The sequence below is a fragment of the Procambarus clarkii genome, chromosome 10 (assembly GCF_040958095.1).
Source record: "Procambarus clarkii isolate CNS0578487 chromosome 10, FALCON_Pclarkii_2.0, whole genome shotgun sequence".
Classification (NCBI taxonomy): domain Eukaryota; kingdom Metazoa; phylum Arthropoda; class Malacostraca; order Decapoda; family Cambaridae; genus Procambarus; species Procambarus clarkii.
Genome location: NC_091159.1, coordinates 41,773,179 through 41,785,678, shown reverse-complemented (window position 1 = coordinate 41,785,678; position 12,500 = coordinate 41,773,179). Strand labels below are relative to the sequence as shown.

The window sequence follows — 12,500 nt, the reverse complement described above, 5'->3', positions numbered from 1 at the left end:
TTTAATGTGGGGGGGGGCCCTGTTGTTTGGGTGTTGTGGATTTCTTTTTTGGGGTGTACCAGGGTTTGCATATTTGTTCATACTGCATGCGGCTAATGTACTTCATACCCGAGTTTATCCTGTAGGCTTGGTTACACTCCTTCAGGCCCTGGCAACTTCACTGTGGTCTGTGACATGGCTCAATGATTACCCATCGAGCCTGCATTCACTGCGTGAAAGTTTGAGAGTTGTCCATCTGTCGGTTTTACTACAAACCAATTGTCAATTCTACTGTCCTTCAGCTGTCTGTTGAGTGGATATTACCACTATCTTGTGGCCTGCAAAATTGGAGATTCACAAGTTTGCTAATTTTGTTTATGCCTATACAGTATCTCTTGGTTTTTGTTTCTCTGCTTTTGTAGTAGAGAGATTCCACAGGCGGCTACCATTTCAGGTTCATTTGCCTGTTTGTGTGCTGCATCATGCTAATTTATTTATCCCAGAGTTGCCCATTTTGTTTTCAAGGCTTAGAGGTTGAAGTGGCTGGTGTTTCCTCAGCTTGCAGTTGTTTGCATTGCTTCGCATACTTTCTGGATATTTTCTCGATGAGAGTGATCATATCAATTCCCTGTTCCCTGTGCTCTTGCTAGGGGGCCAAATTTTGGCTCCAGTACCTGATAGGTTATACAGGACTCTTATATCTGATGTGACAGTACAGGGAAGCCATCTTAGCGAGACAGCTTCAGGGACCCATCGAGGCCTTAGCAGAAATAGGGGTTTCATTACATTCGATGCTGGTTTTACCAAAATTTTTCACAATGATGAGTCTCTGAGATACAGCATTTCATTTGATTGAGGTCCCATGCAATCTAAAAATATACGGTTGTCCATACACTGCCATACTCGGCTAAATATTTAATTTGCAAGGGAAGACAATTTATCTGTAAAATAAAACCAGTTTATTTACAAAAACTTAACACATTTGTTATAGCTACATGAGCTAACAGAGCAAAATTATAATAAAATATATTTCTTTATAGATGAATAAAATATAATGCTTCTGGAATGCTGTAAGATAAATATACAAAATTTCTGCAAACAACTTATGTAAAACTAATGAGCATATACACACCCCAAAGTGTAGTTATTGGAAGAGAGCTATGTTCATGGTGTCCTTGTCTTCCCTATAATCACATGACAGATTACAGGGGAGATGGGACATTGCAAGTGTAGTTCTCATTTTGTAACTACACTTCGGTAATTACATATAGGCGACTGCCCAGTGGTTATATAGTCAGAGCTCTTCAGAGTCATTATCTAAAAACGTAAAGAGAGCATGTATGTATGCTAATTGTAACCAAAAGCAAAACAGTACTAAAGCAATGAAAAATTTAAGTAAAAATATAAAGCAAAAATCACATTAGGAGTAATTATAAGATATTAATCTGCCATTGAGTCAGCAGGGTTAACCTTGGAACATAGTAGCAGCAAGGTGATGAAGCAGGCAGTATGCTAATGTGGTTGGGACAAGATATGCAGACATTACATGCCAAGAAAGAAGAAAAGCACAGGAGAGTTTGAAAGGCTTGCAAAAGAAGAATCACTATTGCAAAATGTACTGGGATGAAGAAAAGAATTAGACAGAATGCAGGAAACAGAGAATACAAATGTATGGCTTCTCAACAAAATTTCTGGTGGACAAGGCTGGGTGCCAGGTTTATTTGAATGGCCCTGGTTAATGGAGCTGTATCTTGTTCTTTTCAGCTGGGGCCTCAGGCATTTGATTTGAGGGTATGTGCATAGATTTCCAGTCCTTTAATCAAGATCTTCTGCCTCTTGGTTTTCTGCCATTTCTCTGGTATTTTTGGTTTCAGCCAAGTAGCGGTCTGCACTCGCTCTGCATTTCCTTACTGCTTGGCTGATGTTCAGCCAAGCACTAAATACATGCCTTATTTTGGGTGGTTCTTCTGAGTGTTGGCTTTCAACTCTGCCTGGGGTGTCCCTTGGCCCTGCAACATTTGTGTTGCATTTTTGCATTTAGAATGCTGCTGCTGTTGCCCCTCTGCCCTGGGCCCTAGTATTCTACTTTCTTATACCCTGTGTAAGCCTTGGCCACATTTGTCTGTTTTCTACTTTACTCAATTTTTAAGACATGCTGGCATTATCTGCCAAGTGGATATTATAACATACCTTTAGAAGATACTAAAGAGCCAGTAACTTTCCATTCCTGACATCTTCCCTTCATCTATATGGGGTGGAAAGGGTTGGTTTGGACAGCTTGTGAATGCATATGTATTCTGATGTGAGTCTCAGGTGACCTAGGCTGCCACCTGTTAGTGGTCAGGCACATCACAAATATGTAAAGATCGTTTGTCTCATTACCTCCGAATACTTAATTTTTTTGCAGCAATTGTTTGTGCACTTAACAAGGTTTGACTTCACAAAAGCATAATCTATGGAAAGCTACTGAAGAGGCCACCCAGAAAAGTGTGCATTAAAATGAGAACCAGAATTCAGATGAATGACCGGAGGAACTCAAGCTACCGAGACTACTGTAAGAGAAAAGTACGAGAAATTTATATATAAAAAATGTACAACTAGATATATTTTTATCGTTGTAAACAATGAAGGAATTCTCAGCCAGGCAAACCTTACAATTAAAACAATAATATAAATACAGTATTCTTAAAAGATAAAAATTATACACTTAAAATCATAATATTTAAAAACATGTTGGCCATTGTAGCTCAATAATAAGAGGAACCCAAGTTTTATGATTAACGAATATGTGCTGTCAGATTCAAGTACTGTACATGCAATAGGGCTTCCTCAAGATATTACAGGGAATCTAATAAAAAGATACAGTACAGTATGTGGCTACTTTTCTCAATTTCAATAACTGCCATATTTTTGGAATCGGACTAAAAGCTTTTATATTTCAAGTCAATACATGGAGCCGTTTACTGACGAACAAGAGACAAGATAAATATATATATATAAACATGACAAAATTTTAAAGTATCCACATAGATATAACAAATAATCGATAGAGTAATGATAGGAGCAGAAAAAAATAGATAAACATTAAAGTCAGCAGCAAATTGAACCAGTGGGTACAAATTCAAACACTGGTTCCAAGGAGAGGGATCCTTAGGTGGCTCCTTAGAGCTATGTCAACAAAGAGAAACACAAAGGGAAATTCACCAGGGGCAGAAGAGAGCTGAAGAAGTAATACCCCAGGAAGTGAGAATTAGCGACGAGTTAACATTCCTAAAGCCACACAAGCCTAGATAGATAGATATAGAGAGAGATAGATAAAGAGGTGCCAAAATATCAGCCACCTGTGAATCATATAAAGATCAGTTCACAAGTCAAGAACTACAAATGTGTAGTTCAGCAGAGAGCCAAGAACCATCAAGAAACAACTCTTAGTCTATCTGCTGGAAAATAAAGAGAGAGAGCCTCAGAAAATGATGTGGGTTTGGACAACGGGTACACAGGGATGAAAACCATGGCTGCAATGGCCAAAATGAAGTCAACAGGAGAACCTTGCCAGAAAATGTCTCCAGTCTGGAGAGAATTTGGAGTAACAGCTGAACCAGAGGGAAGAGAAAGAAATACCCATTTACCCCAGTCCAGCCGAGAAGCCTTCACAGCGAGTGCCTTACGATTAGGAAACAGGACCAATATAAACTGGAAGCTGTCAATTCCACACCCAAGCAAAGGAGGGGGGGGGGCCCCCCACAGAGTAGATGAACATCTCACATAGCCAACAAAAGGACACATGGCGATGGGGCGAAAAAGAAAGAATATCTGCTAGAATGTTGGACACGCCCCAATGTAAACTGCATGAAGAACCAAAGCCAGAAAATTAAACAGACAAGCTACTTGGAGCATCCAGTCCACAAGGGAAGAGACTAAATTGACCTTCCATGATTTAGACCAGAGATTTTCAACTTTTTTCAACTTGTAGCACACTGAGCAAGGTGCTGAAATTGTTCAGACACCACAATTTTTTTAAGGAAAGACTTTATGTATATAAAAATGGGGATTAAGATTAATACCCATTTAAAAGTTTAATAGCTAAAATTTTAATAATACCTGTAGTGTTGTTTGTTTTAAATAATGATGATCATGGATTTTAAAAAGATTGATTTTTAAAATTAGTGTTAATACTTCTTATTATTCCTGTTATTTTTTACCTTCCTTCAAACTCTTGTAGCACACCTGTGGATCCTTTGCAGCACTAGTGTGCCAATGCACATTGGTTGAAAAATGCCAATTTAGACAATGAACCACCTGGGAACAGCCAGAGTGGGGCCTGACCATGGAGTCTGCCAGGAGACAAAGCAACCACTGAGCATCATAAATTCATGCACCATGCTGTATGCCGATATCAACTGACCCATGCAATGAGCCTGAGCAGCCAGGGTCAAATCCCCAACCAACAGCCAAGGCATCCATGAAAAGATCAAGTGTAGGGGAAGGGAGGCACCATGGAATAGAACCCCAAAAAGCCCAAAGAAACTGGCAAGCCAGAAGCCATCAGAGACATCTGATGACAATGAAGATGATGACAACAGTCCCAGACATAACGAAGAGATAAAATAAAGAAAATGGCACAATGCCAAGACCCAAAACCTGCCCATAGAATAAACCACACAAAGTTCAGACTCCCGCACATCCACTCGAGAAAACGATAGGTGACCTGGGGGACTCTGTCATCAGCCAGAGACAACCATCTCAATAGAGCAGAGATGCAGGTAGAAAGGAGATGGGAAGTTGACTGAAAATCCTAGACCAGGTCTATCCACATTCAAATTTGTGACAAAAGCAACTGGGATTGGAAAAAAAAAACAGATTTCTGGCTTATAGTCACATGGACTTGCCTGAACCCAAACCAGTCAGTTGTCGAGGTAGGCTAAGATGCAAACCCTTTACACCCAAAGGTGACAAACAACTACATGTGCCAACCTCATGAATGTCCAGAAAGACACATTCAAGCCAAACAGGAAATCCTTAATATAGTAAGTCTGATGCCCCACCACGAAACCTCACGTCCCTGAACTGGGGATGAACAAAAAACCAACATTTAATGTAATGAAATGCCATTTTCTGGGTGAGACCCGGAAGCTTCCCAGAGCTATCCAGGCTGATATTGCTAATGTCAGACTTTGGCATCAGTCATGTGTATGGAGTTCTGTAGGCCTACCAGGGACCACGAGCCAGAACCTGGCCCCCTCAGAGAGGAGCGAGGAGAAATGGCCTATAAAAACCCCTGTGTGGTTGGAAGCATTCTGTCTGCCATCGACCAGGTCAGTCACCCAGAAAGATAGGTGCCCCAAAACAAACCCCTATTCTGGTGAAAATTGCTACAAAAAGCCGAACTAGTGGACAGAACTCTCCAAACAAAAACGAGCAAACGAGCATGACATCACACATCGCCGCGCCATTGTCTGCACTGTTCCCCCCTCCCTGGGAGGGGGAAGGGGGAGCCCCAGACCCCCCACGCTGGCAATCCACACCCCAGTTCTGAGGTTGGATACCAAAAACAAGAAAAAATGCCGACCTGGGGGAGGGAGGGTTGCCGGGGAGCCTACGGGTCTCGCCCAGAAAATAGCGTTTCATTACATTCAACACTGGTTTTATGGGGGAGCCCCCCTTCAGCTTCCCGGAGCTACCTACCAAAAGATGAAAATCAGAGGGACTTACCCGGGAGGTGGTCGCTGCTCACTTCTCAATGCAAAGTCGAGACAACTGGCTGCAACTGCTGACCCAAAGCAACACAGGCCTGACTAGGCCCAGGAACGTTCACCAAGTAACGTGCAGCCAGGACCCTGTTCAATCTCAAAAAAACCCGCGCCCGAATGTCAACCCAAGACATATTACCAAAAACAGCAGCAAAGGCAGCAAACTTACGAATGTCAAGGGCACGGGGATAGACTGCAGGCTATCTAGAATGAATAATCCTGAGGACGACCTGGGAGACCCGAACCCTGGAACAGGGAAGAAAGGAAATGGGATCAACCCAAAGCGGGTCCCCAGTCACAGAGGACGTGGCGCGCTAAAACCAGCGAAGAGCCGCAACCGGACTCAAAACATGATGCACCCTCAGCCTAATGAAGCAAGCATCAACAACCCAAGGACCCCTCTGGAAAGCAGCAGTCTCATTTTTTTGCCAGAAATGAAGGAGATGGCTGAAAATGAACAAACCTACTACCAGGACCAAACGAGCAGAAACCCCTGCACCGGAGGAGAGCATGAAGCTCCCCGACCCAACCCCCAGAGGCCAATGCCAACAAGAAAAAAAAGAGCCTTAGAGAAACATTCCTGAATCAAAGGGGCCTTTACAAACCGAGGAGAAGAGAGATAAGAGAGCACCCTGTCAAGCGACCAGGACGGCTCAAGCGGCCCATGAGCAGTCCGGAGGTGAAACAACACACGAGACAGTTTGTGAAACAGTGCAGAAGTAACATCAATACCGAAAGCATGCTGTAGTGGCTTCGCCAGCACAGCATGATAGGAGGCAACAGTATTCAGCATAAGACGACAGTCCTGGAACACCCAAGAAAGAAAAGAGAAGATAACCTTAACCGACAGCGAAGTATACCTACGAAGCGAAAGAAAAACGGAAGGACCGCCAAGAGACCTCATACAGTACTGCCGCCGAGGCGAAGCCTGCAGGTGGGACACCAACAACGAAGTCATCTGATCACCACAGAGATCATGATAGACCCAGGTCAAAAACATCATACGCATAGACTCGAGGAGAAGATTGAACCAGCCACGTGACGCACTGGTCTGATCTGCTGAAAGAGGCAGAGCCGCGGAAAAACCTCCGGGTTCGGACACCGTGCAAGCAGCATCTGAAACCTGGAGCAACAGCGGAACTGGGGGGGAAAATAGGTACAGGAACCCTCACCTCGACAAGTCCTGCCGAAAGGCATCGACCAGGAAGGCCTCGCAGTCGGGGAAGGATGCCACATATATCAGAAGGCGCCGCGACCACGTCGACGTGAAGAGGTCCACCTCCAGGCGCCCGAACGTCTGGTAGAGCCAACTGAACGAGTCGGCGTCGACCGGCCATTCCGTGGAGGGGGGAACGAACCGAGACAGGCCGTCGGCCAAAACATTGGACACCCCCCGAACGTGAACTGCCAGGAGAGCCAAACCCTGAGAACTCGGCAGACGAGTCACCCGAAGTGACCATCACCAAAGAGCCAAGAACCGCATCGAAACCCCTCGGTTCAAACAATGAACCACCGGGGGCAGTCCACATGGAGCCTGACTGTCGATCAGCGGCGACCTGAACCCTCCGGAGAGAAAACCACACCTCCGCAAACTCCAGCACCGTGCTGTGGTGCCGACGGAAGGACGGACCCCACCGCCCCTGGCTGGCCTGGTGAGCACTGGTCATAAAGCCCCAGCTGAGAAATGACACGTCCATGAACACAGGAGAGAGGAGATATGATAGGAACATATAAAATACTCAGGGGAATTGACAAAGTGGAAAAAGATGAAATGTTCACACGTAATAATAACAGAACGAGGGGACATGGGTGGAAACCGAATACTTAGATGAGTCACAGAGATGTTAGGAAGTTTTCTTTTAGCGTGAGAGTAGTGGAAAAATGGAATGCACTTGGGGAACAGGTTGTGGAAGCAAACTCTATTCATAATTTTAAAATTAGGTATGATAGGGAAATGGGACAGGAGTCATTGCTGTAAACAACCGATGGCTGGAAAGGCGGGATCCAAGAGCCAATGCTCAATCCTGCAAGCACAAATAGGTGAGTACACACACACACACACACACACACACACACACACACACTGTACATGCATTGCAAAACAAATGCTAAAACTCAACAAATACACAAGCAAATGGCCCCATAGAACAAACACAGATTCCAGGATGGACTGCACTTATCTGAAAAAACTGGGACAGAAAGAGAAGCATTACCGCAAATGTGATTAAAGTAAGCGCCAAGTAATATGACTAAGGATTCAAAGTTTGTAGATCGAGAAGGAAGGTATGCAGTCCCTTGAGGTGCACAGGTGCTACTAATGTGAGAATTGCTTCACCACCATGTGGTTCATGAGTCACATGGCTTCAATGTCCCATTTTCTATGCTTTGTCAACCTTGCTGTCATCTGTTTTGATTCATCCACCTTTCTGGTACCCTTTTCTTGATTAGGGGTGATCTACATTTCCCTTCTCCTTGTGCCTCAAAGAGGAGCCAGGTTTTGACTTTTGTCCCTGTTAGGCTTATATATGATTCGAAAAGGTCTGGCATGGATTGAATTGGATGGAGCTTGCCAGGTGGCAAGCATCAAAGAGCCACCATTAAGAACTCTCCAAGTAAAACATGAGGAAATACTTCTTCGGGAACAGTTGTGGAACAGATTACAAGACATGGGGCAACAGCTTCAAGCTCAACAAGCCACAATGTAGGACAGAAAACAGATGCTTTTACACCAACAGGGTTATAAATACATGAAACCACCTACCAATTGAAGTTATAAATGCCAAGACTTTATTGTACTTCAGTTTAAAACTCTGATAGAAAAAATCCTCAGGAACAATTGGACAACCTTTGACAAACCATCAGCTTCCTGTCCCTTTTGAAGACACTAGAGAGATTGTGGCTCTCAGGTAAATTCAGATGAAAAAAGTAAAGAATGCTATAAAAACACAGTAGAATTTAAAATGTAATCTGATGAAATGTTTGAGAAAGTCGGGTCATCATAACTTGAGCTGAACTACAATTAGACAATTACACTCACATGTAATCCTTCAACATGCATAACATTCAACAAATATATAATATAATTATACAGTAATAATGTATACAAATAGGAACTTAATGCAATATGCACAATTTTATTAATGCAATATGCACAATTTTATAAAGTGGAGAACTAGCTCCTACTAGCTCTGTGTACGAACATCCAAGAGCAAAATAATCCTTGTCACTCTCTTTATCAGCTTAGAAACTATTTTTCTTCTGTACCATGTTATTTACCTGTATTTATAAACAAAGTAACTATTGCTATAGATGGATTATATTACTGTAAAATGTTATACAGTATATATACACTAATTGTATTTTTGTCTTGCAAATTATGAATATAAATACAACTGATCATGCAATTAAAAGTCATAGATGGATCGAATTTGTCTGCATTTTGAATGAACTAAGACTAATGTTACATCAGGCATTCATCACAGCATTACTGTGGCCTTTAGCTTGGTGGCGTTTGAGGCTGCCAAGGTTTAAGAACTGCTCATTACATTCTATACAAATATATTTATCAAACATCTGTGAACTTCTGGTGTTCCCATGCTGCGCAGGTAGAGGAACAAACTGATTGAAGTTTCCATTGCTGTAATTTGGTGGGATAAAGTTTGAACTCTCAACTCCTGTAGTGTGTAGCTTCAAATGACTACTTAAGTCAAGTAGACTGGAGACACTAATCCCACAATTATGACAGGCATATGTTTTCTCACCTAAATGAACTTCCATGTGCTGCTCCAAATAAGCTATTGAGGGAAAAGTTGATGTGCAAAACTCGCAAGAAATTGGAGCACATACAGAGAAAGCACCAGGAACATTAGTTTTCTTTTGTACAAGAGATAAATCTGACTGGGTAGGCTGAGCATGTTCCACTAAGGGATCAAGGGAATTGTTAGGGGCAGTTGAATGTGTCAGTGGGTCTTCATTTATAGGTAAAGAATAATTTTCTTTATAAAAATGTTTACAGTCACTTAAATTGGGATTTGAATCCAAGTTGTTCATTTCAAAATTTTCAGCTGACACTGGAGACTCGGACTCCTTCATTTCCAGCGGTAGATCTGCATTGTGGGCTCTTTTAGCATGGACGACCATATATCTGCGCTTTTCAAACCCTGAGTGGCAATGTGGACAAACATGGGGTTTATGTTTATGAAGCATTTTTTTATGTTTGTTTAGTGCACTACGACTTGAGAAGCTCCGTTCACAAATGTCACATTTTGGTTTAATGCCATCATTAGCATGGGAAGCTTGGTGATTCTTAAGCTTACTCTCTGTCTGGCAAACTTTACCACAAACATCACATGTAAATGGTTTCACGCCCAAGTGTAATTTCCTGTGCGTTTCCAGATTCTCCTGGCAATTAAACTTTTCTGCACATTCTGGTATGCTGCATATGAACTGAAGTGTTTTGGATCTTGATTTTTTGGCATCCCTTGCCTCCATAGGAAATACAGAGGGTCTCTTTTGAGCTTCATTAGAAACAGCCATCAGATTATTTGTTCCCACGACTGCCTCACGTTCCATGGCACCACGACCTAATGCATCATGCAGCATGCCTTGTGGCAAAATATATTCATCTCTAGATATCATCCCTTGGTGAATATCATGTTCCATTGAAGCAATTGATATTCTTCACTTCTTTGATATGTCCTAAATCTTTATGAGTTCTGTAATCAATTTTTTCTGGTACTACTTATATTCCATTTATTGTCTTGAAGTCTTTTACAAGACCTCACATCATAAGGAAGCCTGGAAAAAAATATTCTTACATAATTATTCTAAGCAAAATTATTTAAAAAGAACAAGCATCAAAATATTAGAGAGCACCCTCTCACATTCTGACCTCCCTAAACTGATCCCTCAAAATATCAGTCCAAATCTTCCCACTAGATTCCTTCCCCACTTTCACTACCCCAAAAATGTTGAATTTATAGAAAAAAAATCACTGTACTGAAATACTTCTTTCTGCTGGGTCCTTGGTAAACCCCTGATGCTTGCTGCTTGGTAAGCTCCACCCATTTCAATTCATGCCAGGCCTTTGCGAGTCATTGTGAGCCTACCGAGGACCAGAGGCCAAAACTTGACCCCCCTCAAAAGAGGCGCAAGAAGCAGTGGTTCCGCAATCACACTGTCGTGTCATGATCCACAGCAAGGCTCATAAATTTTAATCTCAAACTTTCCCTCATAAATCATTGAACTTTCTGCCCTTCAAGTGAATAAATAAAAAATGTCTAGAGATGAATGAAAGTCTAAATAAAATTCACCAGTTTACTAGGGCAAACCTAGCTGCATGACACAGCTTTATATACACCATTATCTACATACATATCCACAACTAAGTAACAATCAATTAGGTCAAGGCACAAGTCAAGCAACTAGATGTCACTAAGTACAGATCACGTAATAACAGTGATGCACTAGACAGCTCAAGACTGGCTGTTTAGTTGTGAACATGGTGGGTAGTGATGTTACATAACCAGAGTGGGGGAATAATGTCTTGGCATGAACAATAATAACACAAGTCAATGAAGTATCGCTTTTCCTTCAGAAAAACTAAATCCCAACTGGACTAACAAATAGCAAAGTCGATAAAACTTCCCCAAGACTGACAATGGCAAAGTCCAAAAACTAATCAATTTACGTTAGAGCCTACACTGATGGACAAATGGCAAAGTCAATTATTCGTCTTCAAAAGTTAGAGTTCACTATGCCTCAGAAATCTGGCAGTCAAGAATTGCCTCTCAAAAAGTTAAGTCCACAAACCATGAAGTTTGACTAAGTCCTGAATTTCCTTTCCAGAGTTAAAGTCCACACGGGCACCAGAAAATGACTGTCTCCAAACGGCTCAAATACTAATATAAGTCACCTTGCCAAAAAATTACACATATGAATCCAGTGACAACACTATAGAAACTCTGATCCACACTAATAATCCATTTCTTACATAATGGTTAGAAGTTCAAAAGATATACAATATATACAAATATCTTTGAAAGATTATACTCAAGAGAGCACACACACACACATATTGGAGGGGTGACAGGTAAGCTTCTAACTTGGATGAAAATAATTTCTAACTGATAAAAAAATGAGGGCAGTAATCAGAGGAAATGTATCAGATTGGAGAAATGTCACAAGTGGAGTACGACAGGGTTCAGTTCATGCACCGGTAATGTTCATTGTCTACATAAACGATCTACCAGATGGAATACAGAATTATATGAACATGTTTGCTAATGATGCTAAGATAATAGGGAAGATAAGTGACTTAGATGATTGTCATGCCCTTCAAGAAGACCTGGACAAAATAAGTATACGGAGCACCACATGGCAAATGGAATTTAATGTAAATAAATGCCATGTTATGAAATGTGGAATTGGAGAACATAGACCCCCCATACAACCTATAAATTATGTGAGAAATCTTTAAAGATTTCTGATAAAACAAGAGATCTTGGGGTAGTTCTAGATAGAAAACTATCACCTGAGGATCACACACAAAGAACATTGTGTGAGGGCCCTATGCTACACTTTCTAACTACAGAATTGCTTTTAAATACATGGAAGCAAAATATTAAAGAAATTGGTCACAATTTTTGTGAGACCAAAGCAGGAATATGCAGCAGTTGTGTGGTGCCAATATCTTAATAAGCACATCAACAAACTGAAAAAGGTGCAAAGACATGTCTCTAAGTGGCTCCCAGAACTGAAGAACAAGAGCTA

At 41.7% G+C, this 12,500-nt stretch overlaps 2 protein-coding genes across 3 annotated transcripts in view; both read right to left on the bottom strand.

The window, feature by feature from the left end:
• LOC123773731 (endoribonuclease Dicer) overlaps window positions 1-12,500 on the bottom strand; it is a 143,958-nt gene that overhangs the window by 126,773 nt on the left and 4,685 nt on the right. The window lies entirely within an intron of this gene.
• On the bottom strand, window positions 9,195-10,367 carry LOC123775212 (zinc finger protein 678). Its single transcript, XM_069322355.1, has one exon. The coding sequence runs from the start codon at window positions 10,365-10,367 to the stop codon at window positions 9,195-9,197; it is 1,173 nt and encodes a 390-aa protein (XP_069178456.1).